Source organism: Chenopodium album, chromosome 21, assembly GCF_948465745.1.
Source record: "Chenopodium album chromosome 21, dcCheAlbu1.1, whole genome shotgun sequence".
Lineage (NCBI taxonomy): Eukaryota > Viridiplantae > Streptophyta > Magnoliopsida > Caryophyllales > Amaranthaceae > Chenopodium > Chenopodium album.
The window spans coordinates 11,051,360-11,079,270 of NC_137854.1; the positions used below are offsets into that span (position 1 = coordinate 11,051,360).

A 27,911-nucleotide genomic window follows, 5' to 3' on the forward strand; every position below is an offset into this window, starting at 1 on the left:
TAATTTAAGGTGGTAATTTAAAATAAACGGGTGATTATTTCGAAAATGGTTCTATTTTCAGGTAGTAATATAAAAAATTTCCTTTTATTTATTCATTATATCGGTATTTTGAAGGATTTTTTTTGTATTTTAGTTTTTGGAATTTGATTAGAAGCTACTGCTTTAAATTTTAATGGATATTATTCCATGTGTCTTCATCAATAATCATATATGTGAAGTATATATGATTACTGATAAAGACCCATGTGCAATACAGATTCGATTACAATCCAAGAAGCTAAGCTGTCCCCTAAAACTCCAAAACATACTTACTACTCGTAGGACAGTAGGACATAACAAAGTTTATTAGTGAAAATGATATCAATTTCAAGACTTAGTTTTGTACAACCAGTACTAGTAATGAAGACAGGAAACTTCAATTCTGTGACATATAATCATATATACTACCTCCGGTTCGTATTATATGTAACTTTGGAATTTTTGTTATATCTCACAAATAATACACCAAAGTTGCATGTAATACGAACCAAAGGTAGTATATGTGATATGTCCCTTTACAAGTGTATTTTTATAGACATTATTATTGCTAAATCAAAGAACAAACAAAAAGTAAAGCAGATGTAGAATGCAACATCAACTACAATGTTGGGTGCACCTAATGACATAACCACATAAATTTAGCCGAATTTTGTAGTTTGTGGCAGTGACAATGTAATTGTTGCGAGTATGAAGGGGAAGGAAAGATTTTTTTGAAGATGATTAATTGGATAAGTAGTGATATTGCAAAGCTTACAGTGATATGTGATTGTGCTCTCTCAAATTAAAGCTTATGCTTTCTTGTACACTCCTACATTAAATATAGTTGGTGTTGCTATCTTGGAGTGATATTACAAAGGCAATCGAATTATCGAAATCACTACATAAGCTAAAGCAGCTTCTAGCCATTTGATGTACAATGAAGATGAAGAATGCAGTATTCATTTTGTATAGTATACCATGGCAATTGCAAAAGAGTAAAATGTTATATACTCCGTATAAATACCAAACAAAGCTTGGTCTAGTGGTAAAATTTGTCATCTCGGGGATCAAAAACGTCACTAGAGGTAATTTGGGATGGGGATTCCCTTATCCTTTCCCCCCACTCCCAAATTGTCTTGCCTGCTAACCCAGGCCGAGTTGGACATGTGAGAGGTTCCGGCCTAATAAGGCCCTTCTCCATTTTTATTTATTTTTTTTTTTTTAAAATACTCCATATAGATATACCTCATTATCTTATCATCAAACACTTCTTACATCTTGTCATGTCCATTACATTTTTGGTTACATAAAACCCTTCTATATTATCCAATTATATCTGGTGCACCAAAAATATATAATGTACACATGATATCCTTCAAATGTATCCAACATCCCAGTAATCTCCTGCTCTTTTTACTCTTCCTTTACAGCACTTTGCCTTAAGGGGACTAATTTAAGGACTTAAGTTCTTGAACAGTTCTTGAACTTCAAACTATAACAGGAGTGTATGTTAATAACGTATCACACCTTTATTCTAGTAATGCAGTTGACCCTGTGCAAGAATCTATACAAGTTCATCCATAGTTCTTATTCCTGTCCTCCATACGTTCCTCAGCCGAGCAGTCGATACTCAATACCCTATGCTTCAACTGTGCCAAAGAATCAAACAGGCTATAGAATTCTGAATGTCTGATTAAGCAATGGAAACATCTTGCCAGAAAAGGATTCAAAAGATAACGGGCTAAATATGTTTACAATTGATTTATATAGCCATTTATATCTCATTTTCAACCCTTTTCGTTTAATATGTCATCTCATTACATAGTTCTCCCCCAAAAATTTTACAAATCAGCTCTATTTCAGACTATCACTGGCATCAAAGAGAGTAGGAGGAAAGATAACTCTCACTGTTCTGTTCAAGTACCTTCGTTGCTGTTCTGCTTCAGAAATTGGAGATCCTTCATCTGTAATTGTATTGCTTCTTTGGACAATGGTTTAGGCTCTTCAGGAAATTCTCCCTCTTCACCGCCTTCAGCTATTTTTCTGGCTTTATCTTTGACAATTCTTTCAATCTCCGGTTGTTGAACACTGGGAAAGACAGCTCTTAGAATAGTGATTAATAACCTTTCATCTTCTTCTTCAATCAAGTTTTTTCCAAAGCAACAAACATATATAGCATCAAGTGCTTTCTCAGCTCTTAATTCCATTGGGATTGTAGGAGCTGCAGCATTTAGTTTAGCTCTTTTCTGCAGTATCACTCCCAGAATGTCAATGGCAAGAATACATGATATGCATCAAATACATAATTTTCACAAGGACAAATGGTCAACAGATAAAAGAGAATTTTTAACTTCCTAAAGATATAGTACAATCTTCAAGTTGGGCTAGAATCTGAAACTTTTTCAGATTGCCCCATGAAAGCATAGCTGAAGAATACATCTTAGCAAGTTCCGCTAGCATAGAGTGAGTAATAAACTAATATTCTATGATTGGATTCCGTTATCCCTTATGCTACAAGTAGACTTGAAGATGCCAAATTCAACTGTTGTATCAACATACTTGAACATGACATCATTGACATGATTTGAATCTTAAAGGAATCACCAATAGCTCAACTTATCTTTGCAATGATAGAAAATTAACTTTTCATTGTTTCGTAACTACTAACTAGACAAGTTTGGTAAGTCTTCGGGGTATCATATAAACACAGCTTAGCTAGACATCTATAATAAGATCCAATTTCAGTAACACTGTGCAGTGAAGGGAAGGATTGCCCTTCTGTTTTCCTTCTGCCAACAATGGAAGGATTTGGGTTATGGAAAGGGGAAGGAAAATGGATCCCTCCATTACCTTTCCCTTCCCTTGCCAAGTTGTATGAGTTCAGGGGTATAGTATTGGCAACTGTACAAAGCTGTATACAAGACTCATCCATCACAGAACTCTTTTCACTGATAATGACATGGTATTGTCAGTATCAATAACCAACAACGAACATCAACATCCATTCACATTACATCATCTAAGTATCTAGCTTCCTTTGTATTTCTCAAATTCTCAAGTGCCAATTTCATCTACTTCACCAAAGATTGTATAAAAGCACAATTCATTAGACTGAAAGCATAACTGTAGGAAGCAGAACACTAAAAGAAACAAACTTTCATAAACCATGATTGACACGGGAGGACAGAGCCCGGTTCACCACAAGTCTCAAGTCTCAACCCATCATAAGTAAAACTATGAATATGATTTTACAAAAGACCCTTTATTATAGTCGAGTCATGACTCACTTTACCTTCTCCCCTTCTTCTAATTCAAGTTAAACAACTAGGTAGATAACTTTACAATACTATGAAGGTGACAAATTATATTCGAATATCCTAAATTAGTATATGTGACTATTAATATCAAACAAAAAAATAGTTCAGGCAGGATATTGAACATATAAGAAACATAAGATCATATTATTGACTTGCCTCTTTAGCTTCGGTCATCTTAGCAATAAAAGTCTGTTCTTCAAACTCAATATCATTCGAAAGACGAAGGCGTGCAACTCCCTCCAGAATTTCTTCAGACTTAAGTAGACCTGCACCAATTGCTGCTAACCAACAGCACAGCAGAACGTATAATGGTTCCCCTGTCTATCCAAACCAAACCACTATTACCACCCAAAAATACATTTGTAACCACATAAATAACATCAAGTGACATTGAAATGTAGAAACTAATAACCAAAATCACCTAACATTCAATAATAACAATATTTAAGTACAACTTTTATTTAGAGTTAGTGGTCACGTCATCACTAGCTCAAATTACACTATCAGCACCCTATATAATCAATATGCTAGCTCAAATTATACTACCTACACCGTGTCAATTACTAGTTCAAGTTACACTATTGGCACCATGTCAATTACTAGTTCAAATTACACCATCGGCACCTTGTGATTACTAGTTCAAATTACACTATCGCCATCCAATTATAACACTAGTTCAAATTACACTATCGACTTACTAGTTCAAATGACACAACATCCTATTATATCACTAGTTCAAATTACAATATCGCACTCTACTAAAAAAATTAATTCCGGACAAAGAGGGTATAAAAGAAATAAGAAATTACCCGGCCGCGACGTTCTTGGAACTCATAGAAAGCTCTAGAATCATTAACAGAACACTTATTACCAACTCTTCTTCGAAATTCAGCAAAATCAATGATATCCCCAGCAAGACCACCTTCATCATTAACAATTCTAGCAATGAGACCAACAATGGGTAATGAACCAATAACTTTGTTAGCAAAACTAGAAATTGGGTTGGTGTTTTCAATATATGCTCTAATTACTGAGAAATTTGTTCTTCCATTTGAATGATTTGAAGTTGGGTGTATTCTGAGTTTTCTGGGGTTTATAGAATTGTTGATAATTTGATGGAAAGTTCGATTATTTTGGGTGGTGATGGTGGTGGTGTAAGAGTGTTTTGCTGAGACTTGGGTAGGAGATAGAGTTACTGCCATGGTTTTTGATCTTTTGAGAGGTTGAGATTTCTCCAGATATATGCTGGTAGTAGCCTAATAGGATAGTAATAAGATACCAAGTGCTTAAGTTGTCATTTTTTTAGGGCTATCCAATTCCTAATCACATTTTATTTGTTATAATCATCTATACTTTAATATAATCACTTTTAAAACTCTTACAATACTTTATATATTAACTTGGGTTTTATATACTTACCTGTATTTTTTTTTTTGAAACACTTACCTATATTTTTTTACTTGACATATATTCCTTTTCTAAGAAAATTATTTTTTGTTGACACGTTTCTTTTTGGGTAAATTTTTATACCTTTCATTTATTAGTGTACTCCCACTTACTTTATCATTCTCTCTCATCTCCTTAATATGTGTGCCTAAATTGAAAGCGTCAACTAAATAGAATCGGAGGAAGTACAACCTTTTCATTTTCAGTCCACCTCTCGCACTATCAATCGAGTTGGCAGAAGGTTCACTTACAAGCTACAACACAAGTGGATAGTGAATTCCCTTCGAATACTGTCGACGCCATTCACAAAAATACAAAAGGTCAATTAACAGATTATGAGGCACATTGAACTACTTAAGATTACCTATCTTAATTTGGAATCAAACTTGTCAATTGATTAAGCGAAGAAAGATTCTCCAAAACATTGTTTGGTATTTGACCTATTAATCCAACCCTAGGAAAGTTGGTATAATCAACTATAATTTGGTAAAAGCACTTTTTGTAAGGTATAGTCATCTTTTATCAAATTAGATTTCTCAATGTCCCCGGATTTGTTTTAGAATTTTTACCACATTTAATGAAAAGTTTTTTTATTTGCAATTTTGCAATCAACATAATAAACTTTAATAACAGTTTTGCAATCAACTTCGTTCAAAAAAAAAAAAAAAAAAAAAGTTTTGCAATCAACATAATAAACTTGTAATTTCTCCCCCCTCTTTCCTTTCAAAACAATTAACATGAGAGGAGCCACCCATTAATTCTCTCCAAGTTCCAGCTTGCTCGGCTACCCATCACCTATAAAGATAATTCAATTTACAAGTTCAAGGAGGTTTCTTAGCAGTGTTAGTAATGTTTTACCACTCTAATCTAAACATCTAATTTATATATGTGGACACTTACATATATTGTTTCAAAGCCTATACTACACCACACGAGGATACGAGGCTTTTGCCGCAAATATGATGGTGGAGGCTTGGCTATCTTGGAAGAAAATGCCTTTTACCCAGTTTATCCTAATTGTACACAACCAGTCTATGCAAGTATTAAATTTGTAAATATTTGTTATAATTATCAGACTCTTAATGGCCCATATGAAATTTAAATTGTTGTTTGGTTATGTACCTGATTCGTATTCTTGTACAAGCTGCAACTGAACAAAATGTATTCTTCCATATTCTGTTCCACAGTCTATAATTCTATATCAGCCTTGTAATTATACAAGAATTCACTTACATTTAATTATTTAAACATTGCCAACACAAATATACTAAAAGTACAGTACATCAAAGTACCATTTCTCAGTTGGCTAAAATGAGAAACAGAGAACAGCCAACAAGAACTGTAGTTTCCCTCCTTATTCGGCATTGTCAAGCTAAAAACATTACAGCATACCCAGAAAAGGTCTCTGCCCAAAGTAGATTGAATTATAATTATTCAACAATTTAAGTAAATGAACAGATTGAATTAAGGATTGCTGATCAGTGTACTGAGACAGCTTTAATCAAACTGTAGTTGTACTGCATGAGTAAATTCAGATAGCAATTCAAAAAGTCAACCTGTCCTTTCATTTTGTTATGCTATCTTCGATCATTTGAGCGATCTTCATGGAGCACCTTCACATGGCTGGATTGGGATGCGGGCAAATAATTAGATGGCTAGAATCTGCTAACTTATAAGTTGATGATAATCCAGCAGATTTCAACGTTCCTTGCTAACTTGTTTTTGTCAAAAATTGTCTCAGCAGTCTAACAAGAGCTAGAGGATTTTCCAAGGGAACAGCATGTCCACAATCAGGAACTTCAACTGCTTCATAAATTGTCGTCTGACCCATTATACGGCTTATATTCTGATTGATACTCCTGAATTTCTCATCTTTTTCTCCAACAACAAACAAAAGAGGTATTTTGCAGTGTTTCATGTCTTCCCAGAGTGGCCTGTTAACAAATGAAAATATATGTTCAAGAAATGTGGTAATGATAGTGGTAAGACTTCGAAACCAATCCAAAGTGCAGCTTGCATGTATGGCTTTATATCCACTAAATGTAACAACTCTGGCATCTACTTTGGCAGCCACAGTAGTATGCGGTTAAACAAATGAAATCATAGATGCAAATGACAGACTATTTAGTTCATACATGAAAGGTGCTATGTGCTTCTATTCAATGAAAAAGGCAAGTGCTTATACAGACAAACACTAAAACTTCTCACATGTATACTGTATACGTCAGTGCGTATAAACTTAGCAAGTCCTTTGCAAAGATCAAAGGACAGTTTTATAAGCAATCATACTTGCTGGCTTGTGGTTTTTTCTTACAAGACAGTTATTAACAAATCATATGACAAAAGTTAAACTCCAAACCTTTAAGAGGTCATTATATTTATCAATGAAACACGGTAAATTAAATAAACATGAATATAAAGGCTCTAAAGACATCTAATACCTTAATAGGGTTTATAGTAGATAGTTTGCAAGACCATGAAACAACACAACAAAGATGGGTATAGTTTACTAAAGTCTTTTTGTAGTGGCCACGAGATGGAGGAGGGAGAAGGGGAGGCAGGCTCATAGAAGAGTAAAAGCTTACATCTGCCTTCCAATACTCAAACCAGACAAAGCCTTTGCTAGACCATGAATATCATGATGCTCCAAGCGACTTGCTACAATCTTATCATAACTTGGGTGTTCCCTGAAACTGTAAAGCAAACTATGTAAGAAATCCCGGAGTTTCTATTAGCAGCATCCTTTGCACAGTAGGATAATAAGAATAGATCCGAAATTCGGAATCCATAAAGAGAGCAGGAGATTACCTATTCCACAAATCACTGCTGTACCAGTTTTTCAGAAAAGGCGCCAAACCAAAGGAGATGATTGACTGTGCGCGAGAATCATCTTTTGCAGCACGAACCCTTCTCTCCATTTCATCTCTTAAACCAGGACTTCCAGAAATCACTACAGCTCCATCAATCTACAAAAAAAATTGTTACTTGTTGCCAAAAAAAAATAAACATATCTATATGATTACAAATAACATCTATGGTGATACCTGGCCACTGAATCTCAATGCCATGTACAATGCTATTCTGGCTCCCATAGAGTACCCAATAAGAGTGATTTTCCCTGTGCTAATTTTATTTATCAACTGGCTCAACACTGCAGCAACTACTTCAATTGATAAACTTTGCCCTTCAGTTGGATTGCCACTACCATCAAGTGATTGTAATTTTGAGCTTCCATGACCAGGAAGATCAACAGACAAGCATTTTGCAGATCCTGAAAGAGCTGTCATGATTGGGGTCCAGTCTTCACCAGTTCCCAGGAAACCATGAAGAAATAGAAGTGTATTTCCCTGCATGCAATCTTAATTATGTCAGAGATAATAGTTGTACAATGAGTATGGATTTGAATATTTGAAAACAATGGTTAGATTTCCTGAGAAGAAAATGATTTGAGTAGCATAATTTGCGATTACTATGCACAAAATTTGAAGATCAGAAAATCAGAACAAAAGTACAACCAGATGCGAGAAAAAGCACCAAGTACATCTCTAGAAATTAAAAGAACAAAAAACCAGTACATACATCTCTCCTTTCTCCCATCTCTTGCACCTTGATCACATAAGAACAATCATCTACTTTCACGCCAAGCTGATAAGTAGATATATTATCTTCAATAGACCTTCTTGAGATAGCATTGCAGTTAACTTGAAAATTGCGGAGGACTCGATCAGCATCATCGATAGATGCTCCTACAAATCTACTCTGTGGCTGTCGGCAAATAACAAGTGGATCAAGCGTTAAATCTTCTTTCAGCCATTTGTATGTTCCAAGACCATGAGCTACACATTTTGTCGATTTCTTATCTACTGCTTGGGATATTTCTGAACTTCTCATCTCAAGATAATATGCAAACTGAACATAGGAAGACAATCCGAGACTAGTTTCAAAGGTTGCACTCACAACAGCCAATTTTCCCTTAATATGAGCCCACCGTGCAATTACTGCTGCATTTTCAAACCCACCAACAACACTTGGCTTAATCACCTAACAGAAGAAAAACAGCACTCTTAGTAGAGAATTGATAGTAAAGAACAATCATATCAGTGTATTCAGTAACATCTCTTACATGCTAAAAGCAAAAACTCATTATTGTAAACTCATTACAACTAAGCTACAAGTAGAATTATACAAGTAGATTTTGCCCAATATGTACAAAGAGCAAGTGAAGGGGAAAATTTCGGGGCCAAGATAAGCGACAAATCAAGAATCCTGTATCAATTATCAAAAACCACCGCCATTTAACCACAAACATGATATCGACAAAGATTTGAAAATTCATGTCCCTAGATCTATCAAAAAATTGTGTTCTGTTGAGCTTAAAATTTGCCTATAAGAAGCTAGGTACTATGAAGATAAATATGCTGAGAGCTTATTATGAACTAATTTAGTAGAGAGGAAACAACCACTAAATCACAAGCAAGTTTGTAGAGTAATGCAAACAAGAAATTAGTACAATTTGCCTGAACGTACAAGAGCCACCACTCCTGGATGCGTGAATCTGGCCAAAGAATCAGATAAATTTCCTTGAATATTGTCTATTGTTTCATCTAATGCAACAGGCAAGCCAGTATCTTCACAGAACCTCACAATATCTTCTTCACACTGTACAGGTTCCTGAAAAACAATGAAGATATAGTGTTAAACAACAATAAATTCCAACCCAGGGTAGATTTAACTTGACCAAAGTGTTTTAGTTCTATAACTACAATGTAGAAATCTATGTTCATATCATCCAACCAAAATACAATCAAGTTAAGCGCAATAAAGTTCCTTGATCTTCAATTTTAAAACATTAGACTTCCTCCGTTCCTAAAAGTTATACACACTTACTTTTCATGTGGTCAAAAAAAAAATTTGATTGTAGTGTATGATTGATATAAAAGAAAAAAAAAAAAAAAAAAAAAGCATGTAGGATCTTGTTAGTCATGTGAATGTAATTATCAAAATTTGAATTTCTCGTAGTTTCTACAGATAAATAATTGAAGACATTAATGGTCAAAGAAGCATATTGGAATTTGGAAAAGTTAGACAAGCTGAAATTTCAGAAATGGAATGCTATATTGGGCTGGGCCAGCAAAGATATCAGTTGAGAAAGAATATAGGTTAATCAAGCAACAAAAAAATTATGTCTCTTCCACCTTTCAGCATATAAAAAATATAAAAATTTATGCTTTATGGAAGAGACACTGGAAAACACAGTGCTTAAAATAACCCATAAACAAGCATCAATTTTTTTTATAACAAGGAACAGAAGTAGAAACCTATGAGGCATACCTCAATATATTGTAAGCCACAATCCTTGACAAGAGATCCAAATATGATAGCCTTTTCATAGGTCCATTTACGGTTAGCATCCACACGAAGTTCAATCTCAGCACCAATCTTTCTTCTTATTTCCTTAATAACTGCACCATCTTCCCTCGGATCATCTCTGCGACCTACCTGTGAGAATACACAGCAGTCTTATAGCAGGATTTAGAAAATGCAGTTCAATCTGCAAGTCACAGCTTAGAGCCAACATAGGTAAGATAAAGAAAATTATGAGAAACAAAACACTTATTTTCTTTGATGTTTAACTCCTTCAAAATTGTCAAAAACACCTCCAAACAATATTTGCGTCAAAACTCTCTCTTAAGTTTTAAGGCACCCAAATACCATCAAACTCACTTAATTGTCACTCAAAAATTAGGAACAAAAATCTAAATTTCATTGTATTACCTTTACTTTAATAGCGCGAAACCCTTCTTCAACAAGAGCAGATACAGTACTTGCAACTTCATATGGACTCCCTTCAGCATCAACAAGGGCACAGATATCAATGCTTGCTGGCTGCTGGTTTTTGACATCGATTTGAACTGGTTGAGGCCAGAGTACACCAAGCAAAGTGCACTTTTGTCTTGCAGCTATAGCATTCAAAGTTGCCATCTCTAGGCCACATCGAACACTTGGGAATAGAGATCCTGGCTGCAGAAAAAGATCACAAAGAAACAGTACAGTAAGGTATGAAGGGAAGGTTGACAGCACACAGGAATGGTGCCACTGATTCCGCAAAAATGCTTACTGGATATCTTACCGGAACTCCAGTTACTCGCCGTATCCACACAGAAAAAGACTCTCTCAACAGGGGAAGCTGATAGCTAATAGTAGCTCCTTTTAGGGCATGGAGAAGGAAGCGCAGCTGTTCTTCCACATCTTGCAAATTTTCTTCATGAATTTCAAGAGGTGCAATCTGTTACTAAAATCTATTAGACTTATTTATGATTTACCCATGGCTTGCATATTCTGAAGAACACAACTTTCAATTCTATCATTTGGAAAACAATGGATCACCATATATAAATCAAGTACAATCATATAGCTCACCTCACCAAACCCAGTACTTCCATCATCAAGAGTCAAAGCTAAAATGAAGCCTTGTCTAACATAATTTGACGGAGTTCTGTCAGCTGAAGTTGGTGGAGCAGCAAGGCTGACTCTGAGACAACCATAGATGAGATTTACATCAACTACTGAAAATATACACGGTGTGAAAACCCTTACAATGATAAGTATAAACTCACCCATACAACGAGTACTCCAATTTGGCAACTTTAAACAAGAAATCATTTGCAGAAGATTTTGGAGGAGAAAGTTGTGATAGAGTCGTGAAAGCATGAGACGCCGCTTGGGCAGCATAATTTTTCAAGAGACTATAAGAAAGAGGTGATTGTTAAATAACTTTTGCTTCAGTGAAAGGCAATCATTTAAACACAGAATGAGATGCCATGAAAATAACCTATGAAATGCTGCATTAGTGTTGATCGCGCCTGAAACTTCTATGACACAATCAGCATCAGCCTGTTGGGATGTTAATAAAGCTTCATGAAGTTCCAGTTTTGTCTCTGCCAGCAGATGCTTTACACTGCAATTCCACCAGTCATGTGAATCATACAGTCAAAATATAAAATAAAACCTAAAAAGAGAGGAATAGTCAAATATGAAGCAAGCAATTGTAACTCTAAAACTAAAGTATAGGTTAGCACACATCCAAATATTCACATCACTCTAATACACACAATTAACAATCAGAATATAAAAAATTCCCAGCATTCAGTTTACTTTGAACAACAAGGCTTTCAATTAGACATCTAACGTAGAAATTTCCAATATTCAAGAGATGATAAAGATGTTAGAGACAAATGAGATTATTGACCATCCACTATAGCATCATTGGAAAAAAAAAAAAAAATGGAAGTCCTAGATTGAAGGAAATTATAAAGGACATAGAACTACCATTACCCGTGTGCAGCACATAGCTCGTTGATTGAAATGCGATGATTATAATAGAAATACTTTCCTAATATTTCAGAGTCAATTTTTTCTGCAATTGGAAGGAAACTGAAGATCCCACCACCACAATTGTTGATAACAAGTATTGTCATAGGCTTCCGCCCCATCCTACAAGCACAAGTTAGCAAACAACAAATTGTTAAATTTTGGAATCCTTAAGCATGACAACATTGTCAGCAAGTTGTCAGCATATATGCCAGATATAAATTACAATATTAGCACCAATAACAATACTAAAAAATTCTACAACTTAAATCCCGTCACCGGCAAGATATAAACCAAGATGAATAGAATACTAAAAGATGCGGAATAAGAAAGGTTACTGTAGTATAATAGCATGACTTTTTAGTGGGGCTGGTATAGGACCTCAGCTTTCAGGACGACATACATTAGCAGACTGGATTAATAATACAACCCAAACAAAAAAGGAAAAATAAAATCATGCCCTGCATCACCTTTCTGGTCTCAACCACACCCTATTAATAGTCAAGGCTATACCAAAGTTTATTAGGCCTTTAACAGACTAGTTTTGTGGAAATATCTTCCATATTGTTTGGACTTTGGGGTAGCTTACATTTCCCCTTTTTGGCAGAACAGGCTATGCTAGTCCTCTGTCGGTTCAGTCAGATAAATCATTATTTAGAGACAGTGGGTATTTATAGAGGTGAAAAATGATATATTTTCTAACTTGGCATACAGTGGGTTCATTTAACAGGAAGCTGACTGAGGTGAGGAGTGTAATCTTGCTAATCAGCAATACAGGATCATAGTTTTCATGTGCAGTTCCTGTACAGTAAGTACAGGCACTTCAACAAACGTAAGTTTTTGCATCCTCCAGACCTCCATATTCATGCAGTCTTACGAACTAAGAATAGTAAACGGGTCATGACTCATGGGCAAACTATTCTGCAGAGCCCAACAATACATTTTAGTTGACAAACAAGCATAAGTGTCTCATTATCATGCTGTTTTCCTTCTATCCTACAGGATACAAGTTTGTGACAGTCATAGAACCAAATTAAAACACTCATGTAGGTAGGCCACAGATTTAGGACACAAAAAATAGAATAACAGGAGAGCACTATGAGATTGCTTCTACATCTGGGCCATTTCGGAGCTTCAAGATCAGGGAATATTTTTCATAAAGCTAAAATATTGAATGCTTAATACATAATCTCCAGCACATATAACAGGCAAGATGTAAGATTTATGCTGTGCGTTTTGAGAACGAATTCTTAAAGTCTATGATAAGTGAGATGCCCATTCTGACTACCACCTATACGTATTATATGATTGACAGACAGCTAGCTAGCACAGAGAATATGTTTTCCCAACTTTTTTTCCCTGATATATTGTATTGCCTACCAGGCATTCTAGCAATTCTAAGAATAAAATTGACTGCATTGTCCATGCGACCATGCTAATGGCAGTATGGTACCATATAGAAGAAATTTTAGTGTTTGAAAACTTATACCTTGAACTCAATATTGCCAAACCATTTGTATCATGAAGAAAAGAAACATCTCCAATTATACACAACGCCTGACAAGAAATTGATTGTCAATAACATACTCTATAATACCAAAAAAAGTAATAACATAAAGAAGATTTTGCACCTTGAATTATCTTAAAGAAGAAATTTAGTGGCTACAGAAAAAAAAAAAAATAATTAAAAAAATAAAAAAAAAAAAAAAATAAATATAAAATATAAAACAGATTTTGTGCATGCAAATCAATTAATCGGATACAATGACAATGCGTCCATGAACAACCACAGAATTAAATTTGCTGGTTCTCTATTAGCTTAGCTCTATAATAAACCAGCATATTATGGGTAGTCTAATATTATTCAGTCAGTACTCAATAGTCATCAAATTTAGTATAATAACGGAATAAGGGAGAGTAGGCATAGAGAAAAGCAATCCAGAATGTTTGAGTTTTTATTTTGTTAGTTTTAAAAAAGGGTCAAGTGAAAGTCTCTCAAATACTTGACATTAATCTTTATTTTCTGATATTTCAGCTTTAAAACAAAATCACCAATTTCATCTCTTTAGAATAACCTGTATTATGCTGGTTCATACAAAATCACCATTTTCATCTCTTAGAATAACCCGTAATATTCCTTCAAAAAAACAAAAAAAAAAAAAAAAAAAAAAAAAAAAAAAAAACAAGAATAACCCGTATTATGCTGGTTCATTACAAGTAGTGCAATGTCAGCAGAACAAAGTCGTAAAACTATATGAATTCACAAGTACACTTCTGGTTTAAAAGAACAAGATATCAAAAGTAGAGAAAAATGCACCTAGCTACAAAAATCTGTCAAAATATAATGGGTGGGCGTTTTCAACCTGATCATGAAATGTTATGTGTACTTGTCAATATGTTTTTTCAAAGTCCTACTCCCTCCGTTGTTTTTTATCTTTCCATTTATTATTCATATAAAACGAAGTAGTAAGTGGAAATTAGGTCCCCGTTTTAACTTTTTAGGTAGTAAAGAGAAAGTTGTTTCGAAACATTGGTATTATTATACAGTTTTATGTGGACAATGTGATGGGGTAAGGAGTGATAAAAATGGAAATTTTCTTTACCATATAAGGAATAAAGAAACAGTATGAAGATAAAAGAACATATCAAAATGGAAATTAGGAAGATAAAAAAAAAAGAAAAAGAAAAAAAGAATTGAAGGAGTACATACTTCAAAAAAGCTAATCATACACGAGTCTCATGTAGTGATGAAAAATAAACACTAATACATAGAAATTAGGTATAACAAAGATGTATTACCCTTTTCTTGCATCCCACAGCAAAACCAGCAGCTGTACTTAGCAAACCGTCAATACCACTAGCTCCTCTATTGCCCGCTATGTGTATCCCTTGACATACTAATGCTGACTGAGATGTTTGATTAGTGCAACTTACAAGTCCTCGAGAATACATGTCTGCATCACGTATAGCCATGCTATTTCCAATGAATAAAACAGTATCAGAGCCAACTACTTCTGAAATTATATGTGCAACATGAGGTTCAGTCAGTGAGTACTCAGAGCAGATTAGAAATGATAACTCCCATGCCACCTGAAAGAGAGCATCCAATCAGAGCATTAGAAAATACAAGGCCAAGGATAAGAAATTTAAGAAAATGTCTATCCTAGTCAGCACAGAATATAAGAAAGACACCAGTGTACATGCTTGTAAAGAAAAATACTTCGTATATCACAATTAGTGTTTCATTTTTATTAAAAAGTACATCACAATTAGTTTGGTAGAAATGAAGATAATCTTGCTAGCTCTGAGTGTTAACTTGTACCCCAATGACAATAGAACACTATTCAAAGAACTGTTAAAGTAAGAGTCCATTAAAAAGATGTTAGGGGGGAAAGGGGTTATATCACCATTTACATGTCTTTAGGCTGGTTGGTAATGTCTTTGTAAATGTTGTCAGTAGTACTAAATTATTTGTTTGTCTTTACTTCTGCTAATTCTCGTGTAATAAGAGACATCCACTCCTCCATCTTTGTCTGCTATAGCATCCATAGCAGAAATAAGCCCTTTGAGAATTCACAGATCAACACATCAACATGCCTATCCAGTCAAACAACCATATCTTTTGTATAACAAATTCATTGTCTTCCAACAAGGTATTGCACATTGTCAAATAGTCATCTTAGTATACTTCTAAACGCAGCACTCTTTGCCTTGCTAAATGCCAAACTCAATTTCAAGATTTTAAGTAGAGAGCAGAAAAGCAATTTAGTGAATGCAAATTTTAGAGACATTAAATTACCACCGAATTTGCAACTTGTAGAAAACTACTCCATTTGCTGCTTGTACATGGAAAAGTATCTTTCAGCAGACCCCCAGTGAATTGAGAGATTGTGCTCTGAATCCGATGCGTCACTATGTGTGATGGATCATGTCGACAAGGGTGCTTGTCAACCATTACATATGAACATGGAGAGCAATGTTCCAGAAACTGAGAAATCCTTTTACTTGTTATCTTGCTCCCAACCTGCAAACAAAGAAATTTAACGTAATTAAATTGTAATGGACAGTCCCAAGCCTGGATAAAGGAGGAGTGTTACGGTTGGCCAGTGACAGCCAGTATAAAACTTTGTCACATCGCTTGGTATGAGTCACAATGATTGAGAATAATACTAGGATGGGTGACCTCCAGGGAAGTCCTCATGTTGGTTCATGTAGCCGACCCCACTAATGGGATTAAGGCGTTCAAGGCGAAGAAGAAAAAGAAGAAAATGTAATGGACAGCAAGAATCATGACTGCATGAGTCATATGAATAGCGTAGTAATGTTACACAATACTAAAGGCTGCAACCAGCTTTAGTTATTTAAAGTGAAAGGTCTGTTGCAATACTCTGAAAGCTAAATACAAATGCAGTCTACAATGGCACTCCAAATTATATTACTTCATAATGATTCTATGAGAATTGAATCAGTAATGATATATGAATCAGTAATGATATAATGATTCTCCAACACGCAATTAAGAGGGAATGTAAATGCTGGAGAGGGTCTACAGAATTGCTGCTGGGGAGAAAGGAAAGAGAGAAAAGAGGCAATTATATAAGAGGCACAGATAGGTGCAGCTCTCCACTATATAAAACAACTCTCAAAGACAGAGGAAATCATATAAGCAAACAGAAGCATTACCTGAATAATTACATCTAATTCTGCCCATTGCCTGACTGCATCACAGAGCAGCACGTGATCAAAGTGGTCAATGAAAACAAAGTTCTTCTCATATTCACGGTAAGAAGTCAATAGCTTTCGTAATCGTAAGCCTGACAGGATGTCCACCACAACAGGCCATGAAAGATGCTGAGCTAATACAAGTGCTGCCCAAATTTCATCTTCTTGGTTTATAGCACCAACGACTAATAGCCCATGCTTACTATTCTTAATCATCCTTTCAACCTCAGATGTTAGGCCATAAGAGGCAGCATGTGCATAAGACGATTGCACTTTGATATATTTAGTAAAAGGTTGAGTGCTTGAGATCCAAAAATCCAGCTTGTCTAAACAGCTTCTAATCCAAATTTGGGGACTGTTATCCAATGGTTCCCTAAAAGAACAGTTGATTTGAACAGGACCACATGGTGAACAAGTAGCCCAATTGACAGCAGAATCAACAGTTGTGAGAACCATTCTTGCTTTGATATGATCAGTTGGTGCCGTAAGATTGAAGAAGAATCTCACATAAGAGCCAAAATGGTTCACCTATAACATACGCAAAGATGTGTTAGATAATTCTTGAATGTTAAAGAACTGGAAGCTGGGAGCAGCCAATCATGTCATTGGACGTGGTGTAATGACAAAGAACAACTCACCTGATATACATAAGCCAAATTGCATCTGACTTAATTCACATAAAACGAGGGCACATAGCATAACATACATCGAAAACGAATTTCAAAGTAATCATGTACATGACTCAGTGACTGGGGGTATGTAGACATAGTATACCTCAACAATGAACTTGATATAATGTAAATGGGGGACAAGTGTGCTAATGCATGGTATGAAATGTAGCACAAATGCCAAGTTCACGTGTCAACTTTCAGTCCTTACTCCTTACTCTTGTGATTACACACCAACACATCATTTTCAACTCACTCACGAAAAAAATAACTTACCTACTACCCTGAAACTGACTACAAAAATATACTACCTCCGTTTCATATTATTTGCAGCGATTAGACACTTTTCCTCTCTACTTTATGTCAAATCGTTGCAAATAATATAATGGAGGCAGCAGTTAATTACCCACCCATTGTCTTACATGTTCTATATTTCCCCACATCTGTTACAAACTGAAAAGCACCGAAAATCCCAAAGGACTAGTCATTGACATGATTCACAGCATATGCAGCTTTGCATTGCACCAGTTGTGCATTTGTAAATAATGTTTATATATGTCAAGATTCATGCCCTTGATACACATTTGTGGTGGTTGAATGGGAATAATGAGGTCTAAAAATCAATATACCCTCTACAAAAAGGAAAGCAGTCATTATGAGGTGAGATTTCCACCAAAGGGAAGTAAAAGAAACAACTTGTGTCTCCTGTCACCTTGCTTTAACATCTATCAGACTATTGGGCTGTCTAGGGGATTGACCTTACCAATCATGGAGGAAAAAGAAAAGATGAGGAACATCAGCTTCAGACAAACCACTCAACCATAAGGCAAGTTAGAACATCACAAAGAAAGAAAATCAATAACTCAAAAGAGCTAATTGGACCCTCTATCATAAATCACATCATCTTCTTTCTCATTATAAGATGAAAAAAATCAACAACAATTCTGACTGAAATCAAATGCTACCAAGCATAAGTCACATGCATCTTTAGTAGGTTACCAAAATTTTGATCAAATGTTTCTGTTAAAAGTATCAGAAACCAAAACAAATAATGTCTTTGAGCTTAATAATCTATAAAAATATAACAAACACTGGTGAAGTTTAATAAACAATCATATTCCACAGGCCGACACATCTCAAAATTGACAATGTTAATTCATATAAGACTAAATCAAAGGACACATAAGAGTATTAGACATCTTTGAGCTACCATATGAAAACTTATATCAACGATATAAAACAGTTAATGCCATTTTCATGTCATTTTGCCTCATATTACTAGTTGCACACCTGATCTATTGCTTGATTTGCTCCAGCAGCATGCAATTCTGTAGGGCGATCAGCAGTGAGCAATACTAGAGGTACAAAATCTTGACTAGCCTCCACAACCTAAAAAGACAACACCATTTGCCAATTAGAGCTTCGGAAAGGTTCAAGCCCAGCTTAATTTCCACTATGCATCCTTCATGCCCCCATAAAACTAATTGTCAAACATACTATAGGAACAAAGTTCAGTAATGATTCATATTTATCAACAAAGTTGTAAGTGTAAAAATTGTGATATTACAATGTAGCAATACAGACAGTGACTGTGCATACAAAGATTCTCAAAACAAGAGACATGATTCTGAATTACTTACAGCAGGGTACAAATTTGAAACTGCAGTCCCAGACGTTGTAATAACAACAGCAGGTATCTGAGATCCTCTGGCATACCCGACGGCATGGAATGCAAGTGATCGCTCATCATAGCATGCAATACAAGTTATACGTGGATGAGCTGATGCTGCAACTGCAAGAGGAGATGACCTTGATCCTGGAGCTATACAAAAATACTAAAATAATACTAAATCAGGCAAGTGCACACCCATGCAGAAACTTTTAGATGGATACCACGCACCGTTAAGCCAAGTCGAGAACATTCTTCAACAATAAGCGATGCCCAGACAGAATTGATGTTGGCACACTCTTGCAGGATAGAACTTAATACACTGGTATCATCCAACTGATTATTAAAAAGGCATAAAAGACTATTAAAGACTTTTGATATTCCAGTAAATCATTGCTTCAGCTAACAAAGAAAAATCTGCAACTACTACTCTGTAGTCGAAAACAAGCATCAATTTAGAGTTATAATTTTGATTTATATTAAGAGTGGAACATTTGTAACCCAAAGATTTGACTACTTTCCTAAGCATATTTCTCATGTAACCTTTAAACGCCATATTTACTAGAATCAAATGATGAATTTAATGAGGGTACTAAAGTAGTTGGTTCACTGTGCTCACTTTCTTATTGTGTGCAAAAGGCTAAAATGCTTGATCAGGATCATGAGTCTATGAAAAGGTAATGACCTAACAGGCAAAAAAGACTATCTCACAAAGGAACCCAAGGGTTTTATCTCTCTTTTTAAGGTCCACAAGACAAAAACATAAGAAGTATTAGACAGCAATGTTGGGAATAGTTCATCTAAGTAGCTGACAAATAGATGCTTTTCAAATTAAGGGCCTGGCAGAGATATAGTCTGTCCTGTAATAACAAAGGTAACCCTCTACAGGGGAGCTTCATGAAAATTGAAAACAACTGGATTGATGATATACAAGGTATGATAACCAGAGGAAACCGAAGGATGACACTGATAATGGGTAGGAAAATATGTTATGAAGTCAGAATAATTTAACACATGCAGCTTCCAGTCAGGTCATCTAAAACATGAATGCAACCACATTAATAATAGCTAGGAGAAAATGTTGTGAAGTGGGAACAATTAGCACTTGCAGCTTACTGTTAGGTCATCTAAAATGTGAATGCAATGAAGTTTGAACTGATTTTCTTCAAAAATGAACTGTTGTCAAGATACACGGCTTCAAACTAGATGATGTTTGAATGATGGAACAATCACTCACAAATTTTAGAAATTCAATTCATTATGACTTATGGTAGAATTTGCACAATCTATAACTCAAGCAGAGAAAAGGATTCTTAAAAATCAAAAAAGGATAAGGAGACTTTAAGGCATGGGATCTTTCCTTTTCATTGGATTTTTCTTTCTTCTACAAAGGTCTTTTTATTTATATTTAGTTCCAACAAAATCAATCAGTTCATTATGCATCAAATCCTTGCAAACAACAACAATATTAGAATCTTAATCCCAATAATGGGCTTGGCTACATGAACCAAGAATTTATACCAACTTTTGTCTGTTAGCTTGTTCTGGCTGTTTATGTAAATATAAAAAGGGGTAGTGAGGGATGGGCTGAGAGTAGTTTGTGGATTGTGACAGTATCGTAGAGAGGCATAACCTAAAGTCACCATCTAGAGATTAGTGGCCTCAAGCCACCCCCTCTAAACAGAGTTCTTGCATTTAAATAAAACGGTCACTTCACTTCCCTCAATGATTCCATCTTTTTCAATTGTTTGCTTAATATTCTGCTGTGGTATTAGTAGTTTGTTACAGAAAATAGTGTTAACCATAACAATATAGTATTATATGGCCTTCACAGAATTCATGGGATATAACGTTAACCATATCAAGTTTTCTTGCTGCGTAACTGTTTCAGCACTATAGATTCACTTCATAGCAGTATAGCACATATAATGAAAACTTTACCAAGACACATTGCATCAGTAGCTAAAATAAGGGTAATATACCATATTGTTTGAAACTGCTGTCTTCTGGGAAAGCCTGATGCAGAACTGACACGAAGATGCAATATTTTTCTGCATTATATTTGAATCATATTAATCAGATTTAAAATTAAAATCAAAAGAACAACAAAACCTTGCTTAGACTAAAACATGCAGTGTCATGATAAACATTACCAGGAAGAAGGGGATACCATTTCCACAATACTAGCAGCATTACTGTAACTTCCCAACAATGGGGCTTCCATGTAAACCTTAAAAAACAGGAAGAAAGAATGTCAGAATACTAAACCTGTCTAGCATTTCAACTTACACCAGTTGTGCAATTGTTTTGATATCATACCATTTTCATCTTTCTATCCTCTACCATATTAAAGATGTTGCCAGTCGACTTCATCATGTTTGCACAGCAGTTCTCTAGCATAGCTGGAAAATGATTGATTGCCTAAAATTGGCAAGAGAAGAAAAAAAATGTATTAAATAATAGTGACAACAGTGGATATGGTGAACAATAAAACATGAATATGTATTAACAAAATAAGAATACTTCGACATTCAAGTAAAAGGCATAATACTACAACCCTCTTTGGCACAAGATTATTAAAGAGATGATGATATGATCAGGGTGGAGCATTCCATGAATATTACAAACCAGTTCAATAACAGGCCACAAGAAATTGAGCCATGACCTTGAGCACTAAAGACTTTAGTGTGAAAAGAAATATGCATGACAAGCCTCAATATTTCCCAAACTTGTTACTAATAAGTATCATCATCAAGGTTGAATTGCAACACTTAGTCTCAATATTTAACACAAAGAACACTTAGTCTCAAATTCACACATGGAACACAAGAACCTATCAACTGTACTCATCCTATTTTAATTAGTTATAACTAATACCATGAGTCCATGACAGGTTGCTTTCAAACATTTAAAACTTGAAAATTGACATTGTGATCCTATGACTATGACATTTAACCAAGGAACACAGCACACCACCAATGCAAGCATTTACTAATTCTACTGACAACACATTGCTATAGGCTTACCTATTTATAGCAGTTTGGTACCCCAAAGAGAGTTTTTAATGCAGCATTTGGTAAATATAGATTACACAAATGAATATATAGTTTATGGCCTCAAAATACCTAATAATTAAAGAATCATGGAAAATTCAACACCATGTGCATTTACACAAAAATTAAACGATGGATTAACTATAAGGATTATGATTTGACAACAATACCCAAGCAATACATTCACACACATGACATGCAATGTGAAAATCATCAATAAGAATCAAAAAAAATTCAGCAGATTAATGTTCATAAGAAAAATTGCCAATGCTTGAAGAAGGAACTCCAAATAAGTAAAACATAGCTAAATGTTGAAGCAGATGAACAAATATACTGACAGTAATTTACTCCAAAACACCTTGGATCATCTGAAATAACCTGGATAATAAAAATGAAAAGGCAAATGCAAAATCTGTATAACTAGGGAGGAAAATAAAAAAGGAGGCACCTGTAAGAGAGAATTCTCATAAGATTGAAGAGCTTGCTTGAAATTACACCAGAAAGAGTCACTCCATACAAGTGTCCCAGCCAATATGCAGAACCCTTCACATTCATTTAGTTCTATCTAGCAAATAAAACATTTCCAAATTAATAGCAGTCCTTGAATGCCACAACATGTAAAGCAGGCTATCAATAGACAACATCATACTTATCATTTCTAATTGATTACATTGGGCATTCTATGAGAATTGAATCAGTAATGATATATGATGCAAAAAGAATGCAGCGTCACCTGAGGAATTGTAAAGTACAATGAACCAGTCTCATGCTTCATAAAAGAAGATTTGATGTCGTAATTGCTATCAATGAAGCCATACACTGTGATATTGAGTGAATCAACCAACAAATATCTGAAAAAGATATAAAGTTACATTCTTCAGTGAACTCTCAGCTATTTTAAAAGGGTAAAACCCTTTCCTAGGACTAAGAAGTTGACTCTTAAATGAGTTCTCCTAGAAATTTTAACACTTGGACTCTTTCTTTGTAAGATATATATCTAGATTCTAGAATATATTAGCCACGTTTAGTAAATGGCTTTTTGGTTGCTTTTTGGTTGCCTTTTGCTTTTTTCATGTGGTTAAACACCACCAAAAAAATATAAGGTCTTTTTACTTCTTTTAAATAAGTAATACTTCCTCCACCTCAATATAGTTTGAACATTTTACCTTTCCCAATATATTTTGGACATTTTACCTTTCCCAGTGCCCCATATTAATTTGAACACTTCCTTGGGATAGACCCCACTATTATTTTGAGACTCATCTCTTAATACTACCCAAATGTTAAGGCCTCATTCTATCTCACATTCAATGAAAAAGATACGTATATCCTATCGTATCTACTTGTTCAAATAAATTATACTCAACTATCTCATAGCACACTCACTTTACTACTTCCTTCGTTTTTAATACTTGCAACACATACTTTTCACGGTAAATAAGAAAAGTGGGTCTTACATGATTTAACACACTTAAATTGCGGTTGAGAGATTGTTAGGAGTATAATTAAGTGGGCTAGAGCTTAAAATAAGGGAAATAGTACAACCTTTACTAAAAATTTAAGTATTATAAATTTATAGTGTGTTGCAAGTATTATAAAATTTCCATTTTAGGGAAGTGTTGCAGATACTAAAAAATGAATAAAGTATAAGATTAAAAATTAAAAATTAATAGCATCTCAACAACTTAACGCTGTGTCAGGCAAGTGATTGAACTATTCTGAGATGCATGGAGTAATTAAGAACTAATAACCAATAAGAATGATTAATCTCATTATTCATACTTTGTACTTTATAATTCAACAATCCAGGAAAAGATTATGGAAGAACATGTCCCTTTTGAATCCAAAATGCTCCTGTGCAACTTAATCCAACTATCCTTCCCGTAAGAGCTATTTTGGAAGCAAAAGTCCCGAACTTCAACCCCATATGCGGCACACGTAATCATTCTAAAGAAAATCCTCTTCATTTTTCAGCTATTTTTACGTCCTCATTGTTATAAAAAAAAAATAATAAAAAAAATGTTAATTCCCACTACCATTCATTCTACAAACTAATTGAAATGAGTGAATTTCTTATAATATACAAAAAATAAATACTGTAAAATTGAGGACTTGGGCTCCTTCACAAAAAAAGGATATTTCAAGTTAGAAGCCGATGGTTTTTAAATGATAGTTAACAATGATGGAGGCGGAAGCATAATCAAGTGTAAAAAAGGTCTACGGCAGATTGGTTTTTCTTCTACTATACAAGTGCATAAAACCAGTGTTGTTATATGGTATAGAATATTGGGCTTCTAAGGAGCACATTAAAAAGATGGAAGTTACTGAAATGCACATGTTAAAATGATGTGCAGAAACACTCAAAGAGATAGAATTAGAAATGAAGTTATTCGCAAGAAAGTGGGTATCGCCGGCATTGCAGACAAACTAAGGGAAAATCGCATTCAAAGGTTTGTGCATGTAAGAAGGAGAACCCAGGGTGCATCGGTACGAAGAGTGGAAGAGTGGGATCATAGAGAGGTTAAACGAGGTAGAGGGAGACCGAAAATGACTTTGGTTGGAAGGAGTTAGGAATGATATGAAGCATATAAATTTGCATGAGAATGAAGTATTTGATCGTAAGGGATGGAAGAGGAAGATCTTTGTGGATGTTGGTTCATTGAGCCGAGCCCGCTTATGGGATTAAGGCTTTAATTGATTGATTGATCCAACATTTACGGTCTTGCTTCTTCAGAGTTGCTAACTATCCATGAAGGACTACTTATTTCTTGGAAAAGGAAAATTACGCATCTAGAGCTTGAAACTTATGCTAGACAATCTAATTGCTAGTCAAGATTGTGAACTGGCAGTTGTAATGAAAGACGTTATTAATTTCTGTATTTGATGTGTGAAATGATGTATATCTCATTCCTTCAAAACTTACAAAAGTCCAAGCATACTCAATTTAAAATCCCAATGTATTCTTTAATGTTCACCTATTCTATACATGGACCTAATTTGCAGAGTACTAAAAAAAGCCAGTAAAAAAAATAAAATCTAAGCCAAATTACATCCTTTAAACCACATAGTATGTAGGTAACCACAAATTAAACTGCAGAATGCATAAAGTTGTTCTCCATACATGAAACTACTGAATCTCTTCATATGCCAAATATTTTCCTCAGAATCTCTGTACAAAAAAAAAGGGAACAAAAAATGGCTCACTACATTAAACCCCCTCCCACCCGCACCCCCCCCCCCCCCCCCCCCCCACACACACACACACACACAAAAAAAAAAAACCCATGATGTCTAATGTTACATGTACTCCTACTGTCTGCCACAAAATAATTACAGTATCACACAAACAGCTTCATCAACTTCAAAGATTCAACTGGTTAGTGGCTACCAGTAGAAAGGCTACAAGGGACGCATGAAAATGGCTGCCTAACAGAGAGGGTGGTTAAAATAGTGGACTTAGCTGTAGAAATAAAAGACTGGGCACAATCATGGACATGTAGCATCAAGGTAATCTTATACAAGATCATCATTAATCTCTTCCTTCAATTTACACAAATCACCACATTAATACGGTAATACCAGCACTATCCACACTAACTGGCAATTAATTTCATTCTCCAACAGCTTATTCCTATTACTAATTTACTATGTTCTTTGGGAAGCCATTTAGTTCATCAATGATTTCACCGACAATACCTTTGTCCCATGTATTCCATGACACCAAAGGCATGGAGCCAGTTCTCTTCAAGTAATGAAAATTACCTCCAACCTTAATAATTATTCACCTCAAAAATTGTGCTCAGATCCAATTTTTACAAGGGCTGTTTGCTGAAACTTCTCAATGCTATCAACTAGGACGGAAGAACAGTACATAGCAAAAACTTAAACCAATTGTACATAAATTGTTAACTAAATACTGAAAGATTTCAAGAAACATAAATCAAAAAGATATTTGAAGTTTACCTTCTAAACGAGTTCCACTCATCAGATCTAGAAGGTGACTGTCTAAAGGAAACCGCAGCTCCAATTCCAAAAACCCCATGAGTCTTGTTAAAGAAAGCTGACTCGCGAGTTGGATTCTTTGATTGCTTGGACACGTAAAACTGAGGAAACACTCCCGATGCCTCAGGCTGACAACAAAACCAGTCCAAAGCATTCGCACTTGGGGGCACAGCTACCTGTAACTCAGTTTATAAATCCCTTAATTAAAGAAAACCAAGAAAACAATCTGGCTTTCAAAATTTCCAACTAGAACCCAAATGCATCAATTTTAGCTTAACAGCAGAATAACGAGGCACTCCATTTCAAACCATATAATCTCTGCACACCCAAACAAAAGGCTTCCATATAAAACACATTAACTGTTCCAAGTGTTAAATGTTTATCCAAATGAACTCTATACACCACATTTTACATTGCATATTCTAATAGAACATATAAAACAACAAACTTGATAACATGATAGGGTAATCCAATTCCTTTGTGCAAACAACCAAATTAACTTCCCCATTTCAAAGTAACTGGCAACACTCAATTTAGCGCCATTTTATTACTTTCTCTGACTTTTTTCCCTATTGGTGTCATCAACAATATAAGTACTCACACAGTCCCAAATTTGTTGCGCCGTATACCTCTTGGGCAAACCTTTTCTCTCTAAGGTCATTTCACTCGTTTCTCTCTACTTCCTTCTTTTTTCTTTTTTCTTTTTTTACTTCCATCATAAATTGTGGCGAAAGCATATGTGACAACTAAATCGGGACGTTCAACGGAATACTTTACTAATGCCATCAACAGACTAAGTTACTTACTAAGAATATATCAATTCCATGAAATCAAAAGAATAGTAAAAAAACACTAAAAATACCTGAAATCTAATCAAACCACTAGCAGAATTCGGAGGATTAAGCTTAAATTCCTGAAGCGCATCCTTCAATGCAACAACACCATGCTCCAATGTCAAAGCAGGTGGAAGAATTCTAGTAAGAGACGCTTCAATTACCAAATCATCACCACAAAATTCATCTTCCGACGCATTAACCGAGTTATTCAAACTAATTGCCCGATTCATCTGAAAAACCAAATGTAAGACAAAATTAGGGAAGAAATAAAGGGAAAATCAGATTAATAAAAGAGGAATACCTTGAGAAAGGGGTTTTGATGGAGGAGAAGAGAGCGGAAGTGGTGGAAATTGGAAGAAATTGAAGGGAGTTTAGGAGAGAAATTAGGTTTAGGGTTTGGGAAATTGAGAATTGGGGAAGATGAAGAGAGAGAATTAGGGAGGATTATGCTAGTGTTCATTGTTGTGGGAAGAGGGAAGTGAGAGTAGAAGAAAATGAAAAAGGATTTGTTTTGGATAAGACTGGTACTAGTACGGAGGTAATACAGTTGCTCGTTGAACGGTGATCTCATTGATTTCCCGCCTTTTGGATTACGGGGTAGTTATTCATTTTAAACCACAAATTAGTATTAGGTTTGGGCGATATCCCGAGTTTAAACCTAAGGTCGTGGTTCAAATCTCGCTAAACTTTATAAGGAACGCCTTGTTAATCAATAGTTTAATCTTCATTTTTATCATAAAATATACTTCTTTCGTTTTCTTTTACTTGCAACACTTCCCTAAAAAGAAAATGTCACAATACTTGCAACA

General features: G+C 35.0%; 2 protein-coding genes across 4 annotated transcripts; both read right to left on the reverse strand.

Moving 5' to 3' along the window:
• Positions 1-1,757: 1,757 nt before the first annotated feature.
• LOC145601372 (photosystem I assembly factor PSA3, chloroplastic-like) lies at positions 1,758-4,566 on the reverse strand. Its single transcript, XM_081657380.1, has 3 exons — positions 4,145-4,566; positions 3,492-3,656; positions 1,758-2,264 (listed from the first exon to the last, which is right to left on the reverse strand). Exons 1-3 carry the CDS (start codon positions 4,535-4,537, stop codon positions 1,935-1,937), a joined length of 888 nt encoding a protein of 295 aa, XP_081513506.1. The 5' UTR covers positions 4,538-4,566; the 3' UTR covers positions 1,758-1,934.
• Positions 4,567-5,994: 1,428 nt separating this feature from the next.
• Positions 5,995-27,600, reverse strand: LOC145600187 (protein PHYLLO, chloroplastic-like). 3 transcript variants are annotated; one of them, XM_081656087.1, is made up of 28 exons: positions 27,404-27,600; positions 27,129-27,332; positions 26,228-26,442; positions 22,998-23,115; positions 22,713-22,829; positions 21,531-21,632; positions 21,382-21,441; positions 21,194-21,262; positions 19,443-19,547; positions 19,183-19,377; positions 18,833-18,931; positions 16,836-17,402; positions 15,952-16,176; positions 14,952-15,242; positions 13,642-13,709; positions 12,117-12,275; positions 11,614-11,739; positions 11,399-11,527; positions 11,202-11,307; positions 10,912-11,067; positions 10,557-10,802; positions 10,113-10,280; positions 9,309-9,452; positions 8,361-8,822; positions 7,826-8,128; positions 7,590-7,747; positions 7,367-7,474; positions 5,995-6,715 (listed from the first exon to the last, which is right to left on the reverse strand). In XM_081656087.1, the coding sequence occupies exons 1-28, from the start codon at positions 27,560-27,562 to the stop codon at positions 6,493-6,495; spliced, it is 5,082 nt and encodes a 1,693-aa protein (XP_081512213.1). In that variant the 5' UTR covers positions 27,563-27,600; the 3' UTR covers positions 5,995-6,492. The 3 variants fall into 3 exon arrangements, with proteins under 3 accessions (XP_081512213.1, XP_081512212.1, XP_081512214.1); XM_081656086.1 differs by having other exon boundaries at positions 11,202-11,313; XM_081656088.1 differs by lacking the exons at positions 22,998-23,115; positions 27,129-27,332; positions 27,404-27,600 and having other exon boundaries at positions 11,202-11,313; positions 22,713-22,825; positions 26,228-26,255.
• Positions 27,601-27,911: the final 311 nt, after the last annotated feature.

Bases quoted from the DNA above. Each gene is read 5' to 3' on its own strand.
- LOC145601372 (XM_081657380.1), bottom strand. From the start codon at position 4,537: ATGGCAGTAACTCTATCTCCTACCCAAGTCTCAGCAAAACACTCTTAC. The intron at 3,657-4,144 runs GTAATTTCTTAT...TGGTTTGGATAG, and splicing joins TCCAAGAACGTCGCGGCCGG to ACAGGGGAACCATTATACGT. The intron at 2,265-3,491 runs GCAAGTCAATAA...GTGATACTGCAG, and splicing joins AGATGACCGAAGCTAAAGAG to AAAAGAGCTAAACTAAATGC.
- LOC145600187 (XM_081656086.1), bottom strand. From the start codon at position 27,562: ATGAACACTAGCATAATCCTCCCTAATTCTCTCTCTTCATCTTCCCCA. The intron at 21,442-21,530 runs GTATGATATCAA...CTGTTTTTTAAG, and splicing joins AGGATAGAAAGATGAAAATG to GTTTACATGGAAGCCCCATT. The intron at 13,710-14,951 runs GTAATACATCTT...ATTTCTTGTCAG, and splicing joins CTGTGGGATGCAAGAAAAGG to GCGTTGTGTATAATTGGAGA.